The sequence below is a fragment of the Artemia sp. Qi Xiang Cuo genome, chromosome 12 (genome assembly GCF_049724085.1).
Source record: "Artemia sp. Qi Xiang Cuo chromosome 12, ASM4972408v1, whole genome shotgun sequence".
NCBI classification, from domain to species: Eukaryota; Metazoa; Arthropoda; class Branchiopoda; order Anostraca; family Artemiidae; genus Artemia; species Artemia sp. Qi Xiang Cuo.
In genome coordinates, this window is record NC_142805.1 from 37865223 (window position 1) to 37888012 (window position 22790).

The 22790-nt window shown below is 34.9% G+C and overlaps 1 protein-coding gene across 1 annotated transcript in view; it reads left to right on the top strand.

Annotated features, from left to right (window-relative positions):
• Window positions 1–19716, top strand: part of LOC148946083 (geranylgeranyl transferase type-2 subunit alpha-like) — a 318679-nt gene extending 298963 nt beyond the window's left edge. The window contains exons 7-9 of the mRNA XM_089097770.1: window positions 5104–5314; window positions 16208–16333; window positions 19027–19716. Of these exons, the coding sequence (XP_088953896.1) occupies window positions 5104–5314; window positions 16208–16333; window positions 19027–19409 (720 nt within the window). The 3' untranslated portion in view covers window positions 19410–19716. The remainder of the gene's footprint in view (window positions 1–5103; window positions 5315–16207; window positions 16334–19026) is intronic.
• The last annotated feature ends 3074 nt before the right edge of the window (window positions 19717–22790 follow it).

Below are 22790 nucleotides of genomic sequence, written 5' to 3' on the forward strand. Positions count from 1 at the left end.
AGAGTTTCACCTTTAAATTCTCTTCTAAAATCTCTTCAAAAATCTTCTTTTAAAATGTCTCTATCTGTTTCGCCGAAATAGTTCCATCACCTGTCTAAAACGGTTTCGCCCAAATAATCCCTAAACGCAAATTCAGCGTGTTCCTTTGTTATTGGCATTTCTGTGCTAACGCATTTCAAATTAATAGGAAACCTTTTCGCGCGCTAAAACAATTCATCGCTAAGATGTGTCTTGCCTAAGTGTTTCCATGGCCTTTGGTTATTAATATCCTTTGGAGTTCGACCAGTAGAACTGTTCCCGAGGCAAAGACATTAATGATCTGGATCTATTCCTGGAGATATGTTTCTAGGAGGAAATTTTTAAAGTCTGACAGATGATGTCATTGATTGATTGATCTGTCAAGAAATGGGAAATTAATTTGTTGTTTCTAAGGGGAATTATTGATTCACGATAGGTCGATTGAGGTCGACAGCACAGGTGTTCTGACTCGTGACAGCACCACGTGGTTTATGGTTTTCTCAGTGAGAAAGTTCATGTTTTTTCAAATTCTCACTGACAAAAACCATAAAAACATACAAAAATGTGAGAAAGTTCCTGTTTTTCAAATTCTCACTGACAAAAACCATAACCCACGTGGTTCTCGTGTCAATATATGGTGTTAAAAAAAGTTGTAGGTGGCAGCAGGGGTGAGGGGTGGGGGCTTTAGGGTCCCCTCTACTGATGCTTTTTGACTATCCTTCTCGAGAAAAGCCACTGATTTTTTTTTCTTATTTTTTTTTGGTACCTCCTCAAAACCTTCGCTGTAGGGTTCTATGAAATGTATAACTCATTATATAATGCTATTTAACATCGTACCCCTTAATAAGGATGCTTTCCCTCTTTAAAATTATGCATAGTTTCCAATACTAGTAACCTCTTATAGGTAAATCTAAAACTATTGAATTTTGCATATTTTGAAGAAGCATAAAAAAAATTGTTTTTAAACATATTAATTGTTATCAAGATTGTTTTGTTTTCACAGTCTCGGTTCTTCTGATCTATGTACACCTTATATATGGTTTATATTATCTTATACATGGTTGTTATTACATCAGGCGGGCTCGGGAGTTTACTTTAAGATTTCAACATGCTACGCTTAGGCTTCTCCTTATAATCTCAATGACTCATAAGGTAGAATTTAGCGTAAAGAAAGGATGGAAGCTTATGAACGAAAGCTGTACTAATATTTCGGATAATTTCGCTTCACTTTAAGTTTTGACGTTCCTCTTTACTTCGATTTAAAAAAAAAAAAACTTTTTTTTCTGAGTGTTTATTTAGTCTCACCTTATATAAGAGAAGACCTGCCTTCTGGTCATTGGACTAAGGTTTAACTTGTGTGTAACAAAGTTTAGAAAATGAGAAATACTCCTGAATGAAATTCACTATTAAGAATTTTGTTTGAGTGAAGAGGGATCTGAAATCTCAAAAATTATGTATTAGACTGTGGTATCTAATTTTTCAAGTAGGATTGAAAATCCTACATGTTTCTACTGGGGTTTCTCCCTCCTCTCCTTCTTTCTGTAGATGGTACCATAAGTATGTTTGATAAAAATGAACTTCAAGTTTCTTGAAGTACTGAGTGAAATCGATTTGGCTTATCTTAACCTTTTCATATATTTTGGTAACAAACTCAGTAAATGGCATGAAAATTTAAATACTATTCTTTGTGAAAGGCGTTTCACAAGTGGGAAAAGGAAAATTAGAGCTGGTACTAATCCTAGAAAGCCGTAAATAACACAAAGTTTGTGATGGGGATTGTGAAGATTATTATTACTACAGACCAGTCTCTGATTTACCCTTGTTATCTAGAATCTTTGAAAAGACAATTTGGTATAGGATTGAACGATTTTTGGTGAATAAGTACTTTTACAGGAATCAATTTGGTTTGAGAAAAGGCTATTACACTGAACTGGAGTTTTAGTTTTTAACAACTTTTGTAAATTATTGTTTGGACAGTAAACACAAGGCTGCTACCGTGTTTCTAGATATTTTGAAAGCTTTTGGTGCTGTAGATCATCAAATTTTATTGAGTTAACCTGATAGTTGTAGGGTTAGAGGAGGGGTGTTAAAATTGATAGCCTCATTTTTGTCGAAAAGGTACTTATTTAAAAAAAAATAACGGTAAAGATTCAATTCTTTATAATGTGCGGCCCCCCAGGGGTCTTCTCTTGGACCTTTATGGTTCGGTTTTTACATTGATGATATGTTTGTCGCAGTTTTAGGTGTACGCAATGAGATTAATGGTAATGTGGTAGCCTCCGAACCTAGTAAAGCGCTAGTATTATTTTCGGATGATGTCTCTTTTGTTGTAACTGGTAGATCTGAAAAAGATTATTTCATAAATTGTCTGTGGACATGGCAAGTTTTGAGAAGTGGTTGCGTGTCAACAAGTTAAGACCAAATATAAAAGGTCAACCTTTATGCTATATGCTCGGTCTACAATTCATCATTCTTGGTTAACGGAGTTAAATTTTGGCTATAAAGTCCTGAAGGCGAAATATCTAGGTGCTATTTTTGATGAAGTTTTATGTTTTATGAGCATTTTCAGTATTTTTAGAAGGTGACGAAAAATATTGGTGTTTTACGAAAAGTGGAGCCTTTTTCTGTCGCGTGTTTTAAGACTGGCATGTTACTAAGTCGACTTTGTGCTCTACAAATGACTTTGATATTATGGTGGTTTTTGGGTGGCATAACCATAGAAGCAAGATGGATTGTGCTCTTCTTGCCCAACCTTAGCAAGTTGTGAAAGCTGGGAGCTAAATAGGACGGGGAAACATAGATTGCTATCCTACTCTGCGCACAGCTTAAAAACTGACGGTTCATGTTTGATAGAGCTAGTCTAATTGAGGATGGAGGTAGCGAGGGTGTAAGTAGGCTATTTTTAATCATATATATGGAGTTAGAAATAAAACTGAAAAAAAGAAAAATGACGAATAAATGGTATCGAAAAAATATATTTGGAAATAAGATCCCAGTAGATGCAAACAGCATTCTTGAGGGTAGGCTATTTTGCTCTTTTTTCCCCAAACTTGGCATGTCCTGAAAGATGGGAGATGAGTAGGATGGTGAAAGATAGATTACTGGCTGGCCTGTTTATCTTTTATATTTTATAATTCAGGATATTTACATGGTTTAACAGCTGATTGTTTTACTAATGTATTTTATAACCGTAGAACAATATCATAGCTGCAGTGTTAGTAATTAGAGTGAATGTAACACACCACGTATGATATCAACACATTCTGGTTCTTCTATGAGTAATGTTCTTCCCACTGTGTGAGCATGATTCCTGAAAGTCTGTATGATGTGGTTGAGAGGTCAATTTCTCATGGGCTGCTAAGAACCACTGCTTGAGTGGCTACGATTTATGATGCCCTTTATTCGTCTTTAATAATTCAGTTTTGGTTGTCTTTCAAGAAATTTAGTTTAGTTATTTTTTCTTTATGAACCCCCGCTACATCTTAAGTTGCCGTTGTAATGGTTTATGTTAAGAATGCTATTTTCTACTAGATGTGTCCTATACAAGTCCAAATATTAGGTTTCTTGGTATTCTTTCGTTAAGCGTCTCTTTACTTTTGTAAATTAAGCTCCTTAACTCATTCCATGTACCCGGTGACTGGTTGCTTAAAGTTTTGGCCCTGTGGTTGCTTTTCTGTAGTTGTTTCAAACATCCACTGAAGAAAATGACATCAGTTGGCAATTCATGGCTACAATTCAGCTTAATAATGAATCGATAAATGAATATCTGTCAAAAGTAGTGAATTAGATTTGACTATCTAAAATTTTTTGTTAAAGAAAAGAGAAATTGTTCAAAGTAAGTTTTTCAGTAAGGTGCCAACAGTGTTTTGGAAAGATTGATAAGAGGGAGAGGGAACAGCAAGGCCAGACTTATTTGTTGGATTTGTTTCTGTTTAAAGTTGTACTTCAGTATCTATTCCAATTTATCTTCGGTTTACGTTTCATTTTTTTCGTTCAATGTAATGTGTATTAGTTTTTAATTTGATGTTTATATTGTCTAATCTGTTTTTTTTACTTCTTTACCTCATTCTTTATTAATTTATTTTTTTCGTGAAAAACGGCGTTTTCTTCGTTGTAATATTCACCCTTTACACTTTGTTTGATTCCAGTGATTCCAATGGATCTCCCCAAGAATTTCCAAAAATATTCTGAAAATGCAATGAAATCAAGATATTTGGTGTGGAAACGCATGTTTTTCAACATGGATCCCCCAGGAATAACTCTAGTTCCCCTTACAGGGATGGATATAGTGCGCCTCAATAAATGGTTCTATTTGATTTCCGGAATCTTCAGCAGTACTTTTTTTTTAGCTCAATTTTTGTACTCAAGAATGATAAATGTTTTAAGCGCGATCTGTTATTTTCCTTACAAGTGATTCACATTTTCCCACAATCGAAAAAGAAAAAAGGTGGAGTACCAGCTATAATCCTACTAACAGCCATTTTCTTTAATGTTTAACTGTATGGAATCACAAGGAAAACTAACAATTTTGGTTCAAGAATATTCCTTTGTATTTCTAATGTAACTTATTACGCCGAATTCTAATACTAAACCACGGTGTCCCATCACGCATAATTTTGTGTAATATTTTAACAATTTGTTTGCAAATTTGCGTTTTATGTTAAAAAATTATTTTTGAATGCAGTTCTGTATGTTAAAATAAAATGTAAACAGATTCCGCTAGCTCTACCGTTACTGCGTAAGGGTTTTTCATGGGGTTGGCTGTATTTTGAACAGGCTAGGGTACTTTCTGTTCTTGAACAGTTTCACTTATTTTTTTCAGCATGTTTTGGAGGTACTAGCTTTTTATTTTAGATAAGATAAACTTTGTGAAAGACTTGATTGTTGCTGTTAATATCACTACCATTTTAAATTTATTCTTATTATTCCATTACCCTTGTTTAGTGTACTATTCCTGAACATGTAATAGTAATATTTTGTATCAACATCAGTTCCTTCAGACTATGTTTATGAAGTTTGTTATTAGGGAAGTGAGCACGATATTCCGCTCTACTAACTTTGCTTGATTCAAGCTATTTTTTTCAGACTGTCCAAGGATATGGGCTTCAATTACCATGCACCATTGAAGCTTCCGTAAATTCCAAGTTCGAGACGATTAAAGTTGAAAAAGAAGGCGTATGGTATAAATCTTCTGAAAGTTTCGACCAAGGAGAAGAAGCTGATGTCGATGTAGAAATGCTTAAAAAAGAGCTTGAGTCACTTGAATTACTTCGAAAACTAGAGCCTGACAACAAATGTGAGTTCTTAGGACATCTCCTTTTAATTTGTTATTCCTTGTTACTTTTATTATTTTTTTTATACCAAACTGTCTTTTAGATATATCAAAGGGCCAGAGTCTAACTCAGCACATATTAAGGACAAGCCCAAAAGCCAGGGTTGTGGCAAGAATTAAGCTTTTTTATATGCTCAATTCCGAAAAAATTTGGTACTTTTGAAAACTGGAGAAGTAGAATTTAGTGATAATGATATCATCGCTTTACTTCCTTTAAATTCAAATGGGTTTTCGTTTAAATGATTTAAATAAAACAGAGATTTTTTAGATGAAAGCAAAGAGCAAAGTTGAAACTTAAAATGAACAGAAATAATTGCTTCGCAGCCTATGCAACACATGTAAGTAAAACCAGTCCAAATAAACCGGCTGATGATAATTTCCTATGTTCGTAAGATTATCTAAAATTAGAGCTTTATTAAAAGCACAAAAAAACACATAATGCATTTCTTTAATACTGTAAAAATAATACCCTAAAGTGCTTTATGTTTGTAGTGTACACGAATTTGTAGATTGTTTCGTTGTTATCTGGCGTTCAATGGGATAACATAAAAAAAAAATATCTCACAGGTAAATTTATCTGCTTGTACAGTCTGCCGATTTTCCAAATTTGAAATTTTTTGATCAATATACTTGTATTGGAAGGAAGATTTTAATTACACTGATTGATAAATTTGACTGAATTTATATTCCGTGTTGTAATTATTTAGAATATGGTAGAGTGCTATCAAAGATTGTTGGATAGTTGATGAATTAATAATGAATCAACCTTTGTTTGAATACCGTTCCGGGATGTATGCTGTTTGCTCCTGTGAAAGAGATCTTAATTGACCCAGTTGTGTTTGATTGATTATATTTTATTTGTAGAGTTTTCAGCTATGGGCTATAAAAGGAAAGCAGCTGAATAGAATTCGAAAACAATCTCTTAAGAGTTCTGACCACAACTGGGTAATCAGAAGGGACTTTTGTGGACTCGCTTTCAAGAAAGAGCTTAGCAGAAAATCTTTGCCAAATAAGTCTAGCTAATCAATAGTAAGAACCTCTTTAGTAAGAAGTAAGAACCGCATAGTAAGAACCTCCACCTTTAGTAAGAATTCTTGCCCAACAAAATCTAAATAAAGTTCAAGAGTTCTTAACCAACAAACTATAAATAAAGTTTCGATACGTTTACTTTTTTAACAAGAAATAAAGTTTGCGGGCACATTCCAATAGTGAAAAAGCATATGCATTTGTTGTACGAGAGGGAGAGCATTTTAATAATATAAAATATGAAGCTCTACGGTCGCGTAGTCATCAAAGGTAGAAACATTTTGGGGGCTTGTCGGTTTTGTAGAATGCTTTTGGAGAATTGTTTTGGAGAATGCTGTAATATTGTTTAAAAATTGTAATATTGTTTAAAAACAATAGGTGTAATTGTTTTGGAGAATGCTAGCAAGTTCGATATGATAAAAATAGTTTATCTTGACTTGAAACCACAGCATATAAATAATAGATCTATTATCTTTATACAGTGCTTGAAACTAAGGTACAATCTGTCAACACTGCGCATTCATAGCTTTAGAAGGACTCCACTCGGTTGGATACAAGTGTTGCAGCAGTAAATGCTGAAGTTTTCTGTTTTAGAGAGCCAACTTCCTGTGGTATTAACCACAACGGAGTCACATTCAAGTAAAAATGATTAACTTATCCTGTCGATAAATGTCCCTTGAAAGTGGAATATTAAGAGCACTCTTAAAGTATGGAATCTCCTTGTAATGATTTAGTTTGAGGATCAAGTAGTTATAGGTTATTTTAGCTTGACAACAACGCATTAAGTCTAGATGATTTATAATTTGGCATGTTGCTTAGGTATTTTGATGCGATTTTCAGGGTAATGATGAGGTATATCTTAATGTAAAGTATAAGTTCTCGATTGACTTGGGTTAGAGCATAAGTTTCGATGAAATACAGCTTTTCAAGTTTGCTTGGTTTAAATTCTTTATTTCCGTACTTGCGAAAACTATGTTTATTCACCGAACTTCATATTTTAGCACTTATGGAACCTTGGCTAATAGATTATACCGCAAGTTTGTTAGATGTTGAGAATTATAATTCTTTTGTCCATAATCGGGTTTTCCATCAACATGGATAGTTTGGACTATATATGATAAGAGATTTTGATGTTAGGATAAAAGATGGTAACATAAGACGAGATAAAGTATAAATTGTACACAGAAAGTACAAATAATATAAACGTACATTAGCAATCTCTACTCTTCCAAATTCCTATAATATAGAAAACACACAAATGAATCACATAAATGAAAGACTTCATTTGATCACTATACTAAGATTTTATTCTAATAAATACATATTCAAGACACCGCACCGCACATGTTCAAGACATGTTCAAACGTAAATTGTTGAGACGTGTGTTTTAAGATACCTAGATTATCGATTCAGTTTTCACAGCTATACCGTCCCTCACCATAGAAGCCCCTGGCACCAGCTGCACTAAATTGTCTTCCGCATCTTTGTAAAGCGGGTAAGTATACCTGTGAGCAGGGTTGCCACCGGTGACACTTTAGTGTGACTTTTGTCACTTTTTTTTAATATGGCACTTTTCTGGACACCTGACACTATTAGAACACTTTTTAGCAAAAGTGGCACTTTTTTTGCTAAGTAGCAGTATTTTACAAAAAAAGGATTTTTTCAGCCAAAAAAAAACGGAAGGAGAACTGTCAATGTAGATATGCATCGATATCTTTTTCTGTCAGTTAAGATTCTTATCTTAACTCCGCGCGCGGCAATTATTGGATGCAAGAATCTTTCTGTGCGGTAAAAAACGTAAACGTGTTTGTCTCTATCTGTGTGTGAGAAGCTTTTATATTCTTATCACTGATAAGCGAAGATCACCCAGTGATCTTTGGTACGAAATACTTGGCAATGAAGAGGACAGAAACGATTTCTAGACTCCCCAACAACCCTCAGGGCAAGGGTTTTAAGTTATATCCTGGGGTATATAAGGTTTATATAGAAGGCGTTGTCATAGAAACTTCAAAAGGGGCTCATTTGATTGGAAATTCAAAGGGCTAGTGCCCTTTTTAATAGTTGGAAGTGATTGGGGGGCAACTAGCCCCCCCCCCCACGTCCATCATTCACCCCAATACATCCAATCAAAATTTTGAGGTAGCCATTTTGTTCAGCGTGGTTGATTTCCAGATAGAAAATACGTTTTTGAGGAGGACACTCCCCCACAACCCTCAGAACAATGGGTTTTAAGTTATGCCCAGGGGGCATATAATGTTTTTATAGAAGGCTTTTTCGTAGAAACTTCAAAAAAAGCTCATTCGATTGGAGATTCAACGGGCTAGTGTGCTTTTTAATAGTCGAAAGTGATCTGGAGGGCAACTAGCCCCCCCCCGCCACGCCCATCATTCCCCCAAACACATCCAATAAAAATTTTGAGATAGCCATTTTGTTCAGCGTAGTTGATTTACATATAGAAAATATGTTTTTGAGGAGAATACTCCGCCCAAGCCCTCAGGGCAAGGGTTTTAAGTTATGCCCTGGGGGCATGCAAGGTTTTTATAGAAGACGTTGTCGTATAAACTTTAGAAAGGGGCTTATTTGATTGGAAATTCAAAGGGCTTGTGCCCTTTTTAATAGTCGAAAGTGATTAGTAATATTTTTGTTGTTGTTGTTGTTTAGACCAGGGCACTTTGTAACGAAGTAGTCGTCGTGAGAACTTCAAAAGGGGCTAATTCGATTGAACATAGAAAGGGCTGATGCCCTCTTTAATATGTCGAAAGTGATTGGAGGGCTACTAATCCCCCTTCCACTCCCACCCTCCCATTTGCCCATTATATTTAAAAGATAAATGTTGCCTCAAGATTAAATCAAAATGCCCTGTGATAATGCTAATTCCCAACAAGGCATGTCAGCAGTATTCCAAGAACGACTGAGGGCATTATGTTCAAACTTTCGGGGCTACTTCTGCTCTTAAAATTTAGCCAAATCAAAATAGTGTAAGTGTATCCAAGCTATCAAAGAAAGTAAACATATTTTTTTTGGAATCGTATCAAGTTTTCCATTTCTGGTCAACTGGAGGAGGTATGAAACTAAGTTAAACAGTACTATTTGTGTCCAGATTTTTAAAATGGTGTATGTTGTTAAAAATTGCTGAAAAGTTTTCTCCAGCATACAAATAGCAGGCCAAACTATAAAGTCTTAAAATCGAAAAGATTTAAAGTGTTATTTTCTTTTTCCCTGAAAAGACTAAGTCAATGTAAAACCAACAGAAATTAATTAAAAAAACTTTTTCCACAAAATATGTGTTTCAAAGAAAAGTAAAGAACTCCATTAAACAAAAAATGAGCAAAAATAAAATAATCTACCAAGCTCGTAACTACCACAAATCAGCATCGATAAATAAATGAAACCCAAAACGAACATAAATTAAAATAAATAACCGAGTCAAACTCAAAAAGAGGAGAAATTAACATAAGTTGGGCGCAAAACTCCTATGCCTTCACAAGGCCAGAACAAAATTTGCACTTTAATGAAAAAAATATAAATGTTTTTACTTTTACAAATTTAATAAATAGAATAATTTTAGCATGTTGATTAGTAAATATCAGTATAGTAATACTAAACTGACAATGCACATTCATTTGTATTTTTGTCAGTAAAGTGCAAATTATGTTCTCGCCTTGGGAAGGCATATGGGTTTTGAGCCCAACTGATGTTAGTTTTTTCTCGTTTGGAGTCTGAATCGGTTATTTGTTGTAATTTCTGGTCGTTTTGGGTTTCATTTATTTATCATTGCTGATTTGTGGTAGTTTGGAGCTTGGTAGATTATTTTTGCTCATTTTCTGTTTAATGGAGTTCTTTACTTTTCTTTGAAAAATTTATTTTGTGGAAAAAGTTTTTTTTAATTAATACTCTAAATGCTCGTGTTTTATTATAAAGGTGCTTTCATATTGATACTTAAAATGCTAGTTGACTGTTCCTATGCCCTAGTCCCTGGAGACATCGTAAAGAAAAGTTTACCAGGAGTGGCGAGAGTTCTTGTGAAACTTATTCTATTCAGGTTGTGATAAACAGGTTAGATGATATAGCTGTCTTATTGTTTTTCCACTAGTTTTTTCCAAATAAATTATTTGAAAGAGTTAGTGTCTGAACCACAGCATTTTTGGAGAAAAGAAAAGTTTCAAGCACCTGAATGCACTGTAATAATTCAGATAGTCCATTTTATGGAAAAACTGGATGAAAAACTCTCAATATAGATGAGTATTGATGTCTCTTTTTTTCCGTTTTCTCAAAAGAAAAAAAAAACTGACGGTTTTTCCTCTTTCCCTTTTCCGATCCTTTTTTACGCTATGAACAAAGACTGCTCAGAAAAAAGAGAAGAAAGTACTCTGTGGGACGAGTTCCCATTTTATATAGTAAGCACCATTTGCGTTTTAACGGGTTTTTAGGAGGGGGGCTGGAAAGTTGAGAAGACTGGAAGTGCTGAGCAAAGCCAGAAATCAGCACCGACTAAGTAAAATCAAAATTTCTTTTTTATAGTTGATAGATGGTATTAGATCCGACATTTCATGTTGGAGAATTTAAAGATGCGGAAAACCACGCGGGGGGGATCCCAAGCCGATTGACCAATATTTTCAATTTTAAAAGCTTGTTGATATGAGCGCGAGTGACGCGAAGCGTCTCGAGCTGCAAATTTTCGGAAAATAACACTTTTTATACAAATTGACATTATTTTGCTTCCCAAAGTGGCACCAAAAAAACCCGCTGAGTGGCAACCCTGCCTGTGAGAATTAGTTTAGGCTTCAAGCTGGAAAGATATTTGTGTCAATTGTGATAAATAATGATATCTGACTGTCTGTATTAAACAGTCTGCTTTTTACTGTTTATTTGTATAACCGTACTTTTTGTCATATTTCTTTAATACTTGCCTCTCAATTACTGGGACTATCTGTCTTAGCTTTTGTCTTTCTATCTACAATTAGTCATGTATTGATGTAACCTACTGCAAAATACTTGATAATTTCACTTCAAGCTGGAAAGATCTTTGTGTCAATTGTGATAAATAATGATATCTGACTGTCTGTGTTAAAAAGTCTGCTTCCACTGTGTCTATGTATAACCGTACTTTTTGTCATATTCCTCTAATACTACTACTAACAACCGCCGCAACTCACCTCACCGTTAGTTTGTGGCAATAATCAAACAGTTCGCGGTAACGAACTGTAAGTAAGGAGTGATGCGGCTCAATAGTAACCGAACCTTTAAAAAATAGAATTTTGACGTAACTAGATATATCAAAAGAATCGGCTTGCAATGGTAATTTCAAATATATACGGTTCATTCAGTTTAGTGTTACCCATCAAAAGTTACGAGCCTGAGAAAATGTGCCTGGTTTTCGAAAAAGGAGAGAAACACCCCAATAAAAATCAAGGAATATAATGAAAATCACATCATCAGATTCAGCGTATCCAAGAACCCTATTGTAGAAGTTTCAAAGCTCCCATCTGCAAAATGTGGAATTTTGTATTTTTTTTTGCCAGAAGAATGATCACGGATGCGTGTTTGTTTGTTGTTGTTTTTTTCCCAGGGGGGGGGTCGCATTGAATCAATAGTTCTATAATATCGGGAATGGGCTTATTCGAATAGAAATGAAAAGTTCAAGTGCCCTTTTTAATTGACCAAAAAATTGGAGGGCAACTAGCCTCCCTCCCACCCCCTTATTTCCTCAAAATCGTTTGATCAAAATTTGGATATAGCCATTTGTTTAGCATTGTTGAACAGCCCAGTAACTATGTATTTGGGGATAACTTTGACACCCACAACCCCTAGAGAAAGGTCCGAGAGTAATGAAATTTCACCTTCTTTTAAGTATAGCATTTTTTATTGGTCATTATACAGACATTTTTTTTTGTGGGGGGGGGGGGCGGAGGTTGAATTTTCTGTGGGGGAAGATTTTTCACCGGGATAATTTTCCGTAGGAAGGGAAATATCCGGGGGTAAACTTTCCAGGGAAAATTTCCTTGGGTTAACTTTCAAGGAGAAATTTTACACTGACAGAATTCCAAGACGAAATTCTTTTTATTTCTCTTATTTTCTCTTTGTCAACTCAGTTTTGCATTTGGAGATGTTCCAGGGGAGTTATTCAGGGGCTATTTTCAGCATGTGTGGATTTTCGGGAAAAAATTTCCAAGGAAGAGGGGATTTCCAGAGTGATCGAGAGAACGACTAGAAATCAAAGTCTTTTTCAAATGAAAGTATGATAAGGAGAATTTTTAGGGCTGAATCGTCCGCAATAGACTTTATGGGGGAGGGGGATTTTCAGCGAGGATAGAATCGTCCGAAGGGAATTTTACGGGGAGGGGTGTATTTTGCGTGGAAAAGTTTGGGAGTCCACGGAGTAGTTTCCCGCGAAAGTAGGGAAACGGTCATGGAGGGTTAGCCATATTTACCAGCATTAATTGAAAAACGATCAGAAATTAAATAAATTTGTTTTCTGTAAGTAAGGAACAACATTAAAACTACTTTAGGCCTGTTTGATAACCTGTATGGACGCATTTTGTTTAGATTTAGTATGAGCTTCCTCTAAACGTTCCCTGAAAGTTTCGCTTTAGTCCATCAGCCTCAGTAGTAACGGTAATCGTAGTAGTGGTTGTAGTAGTAGTAGTAGTAGTATCATACACATAGTGCCTTTTGGGTAGTTGATATTCTCCCCCAACATGCCCTGAAAGTTTTAACTTAATGCTCTAAACCGTTCAAGAGATGTTGCTGATATACCTTTTTGATAATCTGTATCCACATAGTGGGTTTTCATTTAGTTCAATATCCCCCTAAACAATTCTTAAAGCTTCACCTTAATACCCTTAGCTTCAGTAGTAGCAATATGTGTAGTAGTTGTATTAGCATTAGGAGCAGTTTGCAAATAACTCCTTTTTTCAGCATCTTCCTCAACTAATGCTGGAAATTTCAGCTTGATACCCGAAGCAGTTACCCTTGATACCCGATGTGCTGGAGATATTGCTGATATGTTTTGACAACCTGCGTGAACATAGTATATTTTGATTTAGTTCTAACATCCTCTCTACATTCCCTGAAATTTTCACCTTACCTTAGCTTTAGTAGTAGTTGTAGTAGCAGTATTAGTAGTAGTAATAGTAGCCTTTAAATATTGCCTTTTTGTTAGTTCATATCCCCCCAACAAGCCCTGTAAGTTTCAATTTAATACTCCAAGCTGTTCCAAAGATATTGTTGATATGTCCTTTTCACGACGCGCTTGCAAACAGTGTGTTTTGATTCAGTTCAACTTCTCCCTCAATATTCTCTTAAATTTTTACCTTCATACCCTTAGCCTTGGTATTACTAGTAGTCATAGTAGTAGTAGCACTAGTAGCAGTAGCAGTAGTAAAATTATTAGTAGTACTAATAGTAATGGCAGTAGTATTAGTAGGAGAAGTACGATGTAGATATTGCCATTTGTTCAGTTTTAACTTCCCCTCATTATGCCCTGGAAGTTATGACTGAATACTCTAAGTAGTTTTAAGATATTGCTGATATGTCCTTTTGACAGCCTGCATATACATAGTGTTGTATTAATTAAGTCTTCTTTACCCTTAACATTTTCTGAAATTGTCACCTTTATGCCCTTTGCCTTAATAGCAGTCGCAATAGAAGTAGTAGATGTGGTAGTAATAGTAGTAGTAGTAGCCTGCACATATTACCTCTCGGTCAATCGATTACCCCTCCCCCATCTCATCATTCTCTGAAAGTTCCATCTTAATACCTCCAAGCCATTCCTTAGATATGCCCTTTTGACAACCTGCATGCATATAGTGTGTTTTGATTTAGTTCAATATTCCCTGAAAATTTTTCCCTTCATATCCTTAGCCTTAGTAGTGGTACTATCATAGTAGTAGTAGTAGTAGAAGGAACAGTACTAGTACTAGTATTGATAATAGTTGTATTAGTCGAATCAGTAACTATTAGCTTAGAAGCAGCAGTATACATATTGTCTTTTGGTCAGTCGAACATCCCCTTCATCATAGCCTGAATGTTTCAACTTAATGCTTTAATCCGTTCCTAAGATTATTGCTGATAAGTCGTTTTTACAATCTTTATGCACACGAGTGTGTTTTGATTTAATTCAACTTCCCCACAACATATCCTGAAAGTTTCATTTTAATATCCTTAACCTGGGTAGTGGTTGCAATAGAAAAAGTAGTTGTAGTAGCAGTAGTAGTAGTGGTGGTAGTAGTAGTAGTAGTAGTAGTAGTAGTAGTAGTAGTGGTAGTAGTAGTAGTAGTAGTAGTAGTAGTAGTATTAGTTACAGTAGTAGTAGTAGTAGTAGTAGTAGAAGGACTAGTAGTTGTAGAGAGCACTTATTACCTTTTGGTCAATTGATCCCCCCCTCTGAATTCCCTAAAACTTCCAACTTAACACCCTGAGCCATTCCTGAGATGCCCCCTTTTAACAACCTCTATGCACATGTGTTTTACTTTGGTTCAGAACTCCCGTCAATGTTTCGTGAAATCTTCACCTGAGTGCTCTTGGCCCTTTTGGACGCCAAGTCCCTTGCCATACCATGAGGGTTATGAGTTGGGGGGAAGGGGTGACTTCCCGTGAGGCATAATTGTTGGACCTTTCAATTATGTTGAACAAAACGGCTGTCTCAAAATTCTGATCGTAAATGAATCCTAAAAGTAATGACAGAGACCACATTGCCTTTCCATCACAAAAGATATGCTTAGGCGCTCCCTCAATGTTCAAACATATTTCTGCTGACGGATGAAATTTTTTTAAATAGTTTACAAAATTCAAAGCAAGTTTTAAAGTGAGTTTGACCGTTTTTGTGTTTTCTGATACCACAACAGCTGAAACTCAATATTTCTTAGTGCATACTTTAGTCTACTTCTAATTCCTTCATTATCAGTTGACATATTTCCATAGTCACTCAAGATCTATAAAAATATCTGATTTCCATTTATACCGATTATGAACCGAATCCACCCGGATTTATGTTTGCTTGTTGCTATCACCGTTTACTAGAGAACTTACTATATTTTCATGTTGTATCATAGCACCCTACAGCCGTTTATTGGTCTCACATAATTAGGAAAAAGCAAGAAATTCTATTTTTGGTGTTTAACATCAGGAGCCTCTATCTCAAAAGTCTTTAGTTTGTCCAGTTTAACTTCAAAGCCTCCTAATGATCCAGTAATTGGCTTACGGACTTATTGGGGAAAATGAGAAAGTAGATTTATTATCAGAGAAAAAGTAAGTTGCAAATGCAAGTAAATGATTTTGTTTTGCAAATCTGTATTTGTTCCAACTAAGAATAAAACATTTTATTATATTCATTATGAAACTTTGTATTCCAACCTTAGTGGAAATCAGGATTTCTGAACATGATAAAGTACAAGTAAAAACTCGAACAAGTAATCAACTGAGCTAAGGAACTTTTCATATCCCAATAAAAATTTCTCTTAAGAAAGTTATTTAAGTGGTGAAATGTTTTTTTATGAAGATATTGGCAACTTAATTCTTAAATCTGGATCGCTAGTATTTTTTTTTTTTTTTTTTTAAGCCTCGATAGAAAAAGTTTGTGCTTGCGGCTTGAAGTTACCGGTGCAAGTCTGAAAAGGGATATTTTTTTTTGTTTATGGATGGAGGGATGCTGGAAGGTTAATACAACAAGATGTTTAAAAAGTTTGGTATAAAGCCAAATATCGGGATTTTTATAAACGCTGAATTTGTTTTGTACAGCTCTCCGGGGTTCCTTCGATAGTATCTTTATCCCCACACCTTTGTTTGGGACTGCTTAAGATTGGTCACAATTATTGATTTGAAATATTGCAGGGGTATTGCTGACTACGTTCCATGTTTTACGCTGCCTATGCCATGAAGTAAAGGAGGATTTGATATTGATTATTGAAAAGTTGAAGGAAATTGACAGTTTTAGAGCTCATTTTTACAATGATCTAAGTAAGTATTTCACTATCATCTCTTCTCTCTATCACCAGTGAGTATTTGTTGGGTAGGATAAGCTGATAATTCGTGCGCATGTAGATTAACAAAAAGCGAGAAAAACAAGATATTATAATGCCAAAGAAGTAAATTTGCGTGTCCTTTGGAAAATAATGAGGGAATAATTTGGCCTCACAACATTCAAGGGATATTGATCTGGTGGTTTGAAAACTCCGGTTCGATTTGGTAATCAGAGCTAGGTATTGAAGGGAGTCCAATATCTCTTTCAAGTCAGATACATGTTGCCTAGTAAAAACTGTATATATGTGTGGTAGATCGTAAGTAAATTGTCATGAGTCTTTCGAAGTGCTCACGTTTCTAAGCCATACTCTTCCACTGTTAGGACTGTGGCTGCCAATATCCCAATCTTACTTTAAAGACTTATCTTCATATTCTTCCAAACTTTTTTCAACTGTAAAAAACACTGTGCTCTGGCTATTTTACTTTTTATGTTTTCATTGCATTCACCAGTAATGCTTCCCGAGTAAGTAAAGCTATCTATTTGATCGATTTTCTCGCTACGTAACATCACCGCTTTGCCCTCATTTATACCAAGTTGTAGGCTCCTTAACGTTAATTTCAAATCTATTGGTACACCAAAAATTCTCATAACCTTCAAAAATTCCTTCTTTTCGCTAACATTTTATCTAGGATATTCAGGTTCAAGTCAAATATCTCATTCACTACCGAATCTTTTTTTCTTAGGTGCCACCTTCAGAATGCACATTTTCCTATTTTTATTTAATCGCTAGAATTGGAAGTCAGCTAGCATCGACCACTGTTGCCTCGTTTTAGAGGCGTAACTTTGCCTTCTTGATTAAAATTTCTGTGATCAGCGAATTGTACTTTTAGAACTGGAGCATGGGGAAGAAAAAATTGTAGCTGCTATGATTCGTATGATTTTTCAATTGACTAACATCTACAGATAACAACTCTAGTTTTGGCCCTCTTAAATTATTTTATTTCATTTTTTTTTTTTTTTTTTTTTTTTTTTTTTTTTTTTTTTTTTTTGTCAAAGGAAAGATCTCATCATTACTATAGGTCTTGCAGCTCAAACTCTCATTCTCTTGGTGTTTTCTTTTCAATACTAATATTGTTCTCAGACTATAGAAGATTACTGCATAGTTCAGACACCAATATTAAACATGACTAACAACGATGAACAAAAATAATTTGCCAAAAAAATTTGCCAAAAAATTGAACAAAAAAGATATTTTATATTGGCTTTAAGTTGTAATGCAATTTTTTCAGTATATGTGTAAGTATATCTATACATAAGGTCAATAAGAGGATGGTAATGGTTACTTTTTTCCTCTAAATCGGTTTAAATACCATTTCCTCCCCACTGAGAAATGAAGGTCGCAAAACATGCCATAATTTTTTTTTGGGAGAATATGTTATCCCAATTCAATGGATGGTGCTATTGACTAAATATTAGATATACAGGATAGCTGTCATTGGTGATGGCTAGATGCTTGCTGAGAAAGGATAACCTCAGTCACACAGAATATATCTTTAGGTCTCACAAAGAAAGAAACCAAACGAGAGAGTTTTCAGTCAGTAATAAAAACGAAAAGACAAAGTAGATATTTTGTCAAAGGCTTCCGCTAAGCCGCCCAAATGACGTGAATGTTGAAGTAATCGTCGCCGAACCAAAGACGTGATTGAAATAAAAACCAACCAAACAAAAGAAAGACGATTCAAAGGTTAGATAGTGCAAGGATTCTGTCCCTAGCGATTGCTGCAGCATGTGCACTGATCGTATTTGTAGTATGGGGGATATTTGATCTTGTTTTAAAATTAGAAAGAATGTAAAGTGAAACTTTTTATAAGATTATCGTAAATGGGTTCGTCCTTAAAGCGAGATTATTATGTAGCTATTTTTAAGTTTCATTTGCCTCCCTTAAAGTTTACTATTTACTATTCTATAACCATTTACTATGGAAGTCTAAGTGGAAGTCTTTGCCGAAATACCATATTTGTTTTTCAGGCTTTTTTCCGCTGATTGAAAATCACCCTTATTCGATTCTTACCTTTTCTTTTCTTTGCTCTCTTCGTTTCATGCATAGCCAGTGTAGTCTCAAACGTCTTTACTCACAAAGAAACTGCCACAAGATTTACTTCTATACCAACCAATATACGGCGGTTGTCTCATGTGGCAACATCTCTTGAAAATTGTATGAATAAGCTGTTGTACCGTGGTGATAAGGGTATCATTTCAATGGTGACTATTTTAAATGGTAATGGAGGAGTGTGCTTTCATGACTGTGTAACCAATTTCTCTTTCACTGTGCTTAGCTTTTGTTTAAAAACACAAGCTACCTCTGAACAGCACTCGCATATAAAAGAAAAAAATATCGAAAAATATTTAAAAGGGTGTCAACACAAGTTTTAATATAAAAGAGGAGATGATGCTTAATCAGTGTGACTGATCGCTTTGGTAATTTTTCTTCGACAAACTGCAGAGGTTTTGTTTTGGAAACTTGGTTCGTCAAGTGCTTGACGCTAAAACTCAAAAGTTAAAAGTTGTTTTTTTCAGACTGACACTAAAAGTCCATTTTTTTTTATCTTGATCCAATTTGATTTAAAAAGCAGGTTCTGTTGAGAATTCACGTTTATTTGGTCTTTGTGATTAATTTTTAATTTTTCAGATTCAAAAGTTGTGATTGAAGAAGTAATACCAAGGAATCAGTATGGCCATGCATTCATTTGCTCAGATCGGGCACTCACCTGTATCCACCATGTCTCCTACTTAGCGTTTATCCAGGAAATTGATTTTAGTGGGAATCAGCTTACAGATATGAAATTTGCCAAATATTTAGCATGTACCAAAAAGCTTAATCTCAGTAGAAACCATATTAAACACCTGTGTGATGTCAATGATCAGCTAGAAGAGTTAGATTTGTCCCACAATTCTATAAAAAATGTAGCCAAATTTTGTGTACATAAGTTGAAAATTTTGAAAATTGGTGGGAATCCGTGTGATTTTGCTCAAGTAAAAAGAGGCTTACCAAGTTCTCTGCAGGTTGAGTGAATTTTGTTGCCCAGAATCAAGAATTTGTGGTGTTTTCTTTGTTTGTGTTCCAATAAAGTTGTCAGTAAAAGAGTGTATTATGCCAAGTCTAGGTATGCAGGGAAATTTATGAGCTCATTTGAGCATCAAAAGGGTCGTGTGTATGACTACTCCTGAATTCCACTGGTGTAAGATGCAGTTTGTAAATAACAATAAAGGCTCTACCGGGATTTCGTTGACGAAGTGTTTCGAAAATAATAATAATAGAAAAAAGAAGCTCCATATACGCTTTACTGGAAATGGTTACATAGCTGTGATTTCAATTCTCTTTCAATGATAAAGTGTTTTACTAATTCACCTAAATATGGTGCTAACTTGCTTAGACTGTGGTATCATTGTTGTGCTTGAAATGCCAAGAATTAGAAACCTTGTTTATGAAACTATGCTATCTAGGCACCTAACTCTTCTCATAGATCCTCGCCTGCTTGGCCCTCTTTATAGGATTTAATATATCTATGGTCGATGGTTCTAGATGAAAAGAGGTTTCGGTTTAGCAAAATCTATAAATTGTTAAGTGAAGCTATCAATAACTCAATTTACATGTCTCTTGTTCTGATTTCATTCCTCTTATCGCGCTACCGCCTTTTAAGGAAAGGCTTTAAGACCACATTGGCTTCACATATAAGGAATTGACTGGAAATAAAGAAGATCCAAATTGTTGATCTTCGGCTTTTGGGTTAAATGCATCATTTGCTACATAGATACTTTCATTAACAATACATTTTTATGTATTGTTACGTTTCTTGAGTATATGCTGCGTCTTTGCTTCTGTCAGCCGTTGGTGGTAATAAACTTAAAAGATAATAAACTCTGTTTGTTTTAAGAAAGTATTAAGAAATTTTACGCTGAAGGTATTGAGGAGGGGGCAGTGCAGTCCCCTCATATATGGAACAATTTCTATTCGTTTTAAGTTAGAATATTGCTCCTTACGTTCTGCTGAAAAAACTTGTTTGTTTTTTAAAAATAAAGAATAAAGATTTGTTTTATTGATAAGGATATTTCTACTTCCATTCCCTTAGTATTTTATAATGTTTTCTTTCCAAATTATTTTCATAAGCTTAATTAGTTTCTCCATATTTTTGAATCATGGCAACCTAGTGAAGAACGAACCACGGCCCTGGTAACCTAAAGTTTAAAATTTTCATTCAAAGGGAATATGAAAAAATAGTAATTGTAGTGTATGTGTAGCGAGGATTTTAAGAATTTTTTATGGTATTGTCATTTAAAGCAGCTTTGTTAGAGAGTTTTTGTTTAACTCTTATCATATGAAACGATTTACAAAGTTATATTAGTTTACTTTTAAATTATAATTTATATTGGTAATTAAATTTTTCTTCAATTTTTTTCAATGATTTCTTATTTATATCAGGCTATAACCCTAATTGGGATTCATAACTAGCCTGGGGGCTTATTTCTCTTTTATATAGTGTTTGACGTCATTGCAATTACAATCATCTATGTGTTGCTCTTTAAATGCCTATGAATGTGATATCATTGACATGAAAAATATTTTTCAAAAATTAAGGCTCTAAATGAGTTTTTCCATACTCGCGACCTATCTAGATCATTTTTTCAGGTCAGAATATGTTAGTGTGCCAATTTTCAGAAAAAAATAATGGGTCGTTTTCGAGAAACAAAACACAATTATTGCTTGTTTAAAGAAAGTAGATATATAGAACATAGAAAGCAGGCGAGGCAAATTTTACCAAATTCTTTTTTGATCTTTATTGGACTCATTCGTGAATCTGATGAGCGAAAATCCCCGATGTTTTCCAAACAAAATTCCAATGCATGATTACCATTAACGTTTGTCATTTTCCAACGGCAGAAATTGCAAGTCTTCGTTTATTTGAAATACCATTCTCTCCACGAAAACGTTCACGTCAGACTTCTTACTTACACAAGCTGCGACAACTTCTGAATGATTTTGTGAATTTTGAGGATCAGTGTCCATGACGCATTTATTTGAAATAAAGCTTAAAGCAAAAATAGACTTGCCACAATGGCAAGCTGCAACCATTTCTGGTACAGTGGACATTCCTACAGCACAAACATTTAATGTATTTAAATGTTACCATCATTGTTGTAATTATATCGCCAATTTTGTGATTGTACATTAAACTACCAGCAGTATTGCTAATGATCATGCACTTAACTCTCATTAAGTGCAAGATTCGGACCGGTAAACCGCACTTCCAAGTGGAATATCCTTCATACGGATGAAATCTACCTTGCATAAGCAGACCAAGACCATTTGACCCTTATGCCCTACGACAGTTGAAACAGGGAAATGGGGTATAATCAATAGTAGAGTCTCCAGTCGCAAGACTGGTGCCTTCCAATTTAATCATTCAATCGAACAGGGAAAAAAAAAATCATTCTCAACGACAATGTGAGGGAAGTTCTTGGTTTAAAAAATAATACAATAAGAGGTCTTGACTCTGGTCTGATACCTGCTGCTCTTTTTCTCGATGTACGAAAATCATTCGACTCATTAACACACAAGATTCTTCTTTGGAAACTGTCCCATATTGGTATAAGAGGGAATGCTTATTCTTGTTTTCCATCATATTTGTTTGGTCGAGTCATCTCGGTTGATCCTCACTTTTCTAACCCTTCTGGAATAGACTTTGGCGTTCCACAAGGATCTGTCATTGGACCGATACTCTTTTTAATCTATGTCAATGAACTTATTAATGCGGTTCAAAATTTAAAACCTACCATTTGCTGTCGTCTTTGTCAACCAGCATCCGTCACTAATTGTGACAGGAGTTCGTCCTTACCGGAAGCACTTATTGCTTTTGCCGATGACAGTACTCTTGGCACAGCTGGTAGAACTGAGTCTGATCTTCGTTTTAAGATGAAAGCCCTTTTTGAAAGAGTTATCCAATGGTTTGATGTAAATTATCTTGCCTTAAATGTCAGAAAGCCATATTTTCTTATTTTTTCGAGAGTCTCAAAGACTTGCCCTGACTCAAATGAAATGCACGTATCAAGAGGTTCTCTAAGTAGACCTAAGGATCGTTACGTTCGATTCTTAGGCATCTTGTTTGACGAAAATCTTTCCTTCAAGCATAATATTGACCTGATTAAAATGAAAGTCTCCAGGAATCTTGGAATCCTTAGAAAGCTCAAACACATATTTCCAGGGTTGATTCTTAGAATCTTGTTTTACAGCCTAGTTGAGTCTTATGTTTCATATTGTTCTGTTATTTGGATATCAGCTTTTCCCTCTTCTCTGGTGCCACTTTCAAAGCTTAAAGATAAAGCAAGGACTCTTATAGAGGAAACTAACTGATCGTCACTTAAACCCTTGCTTGATTTGAAATCTCTGTATTTTCT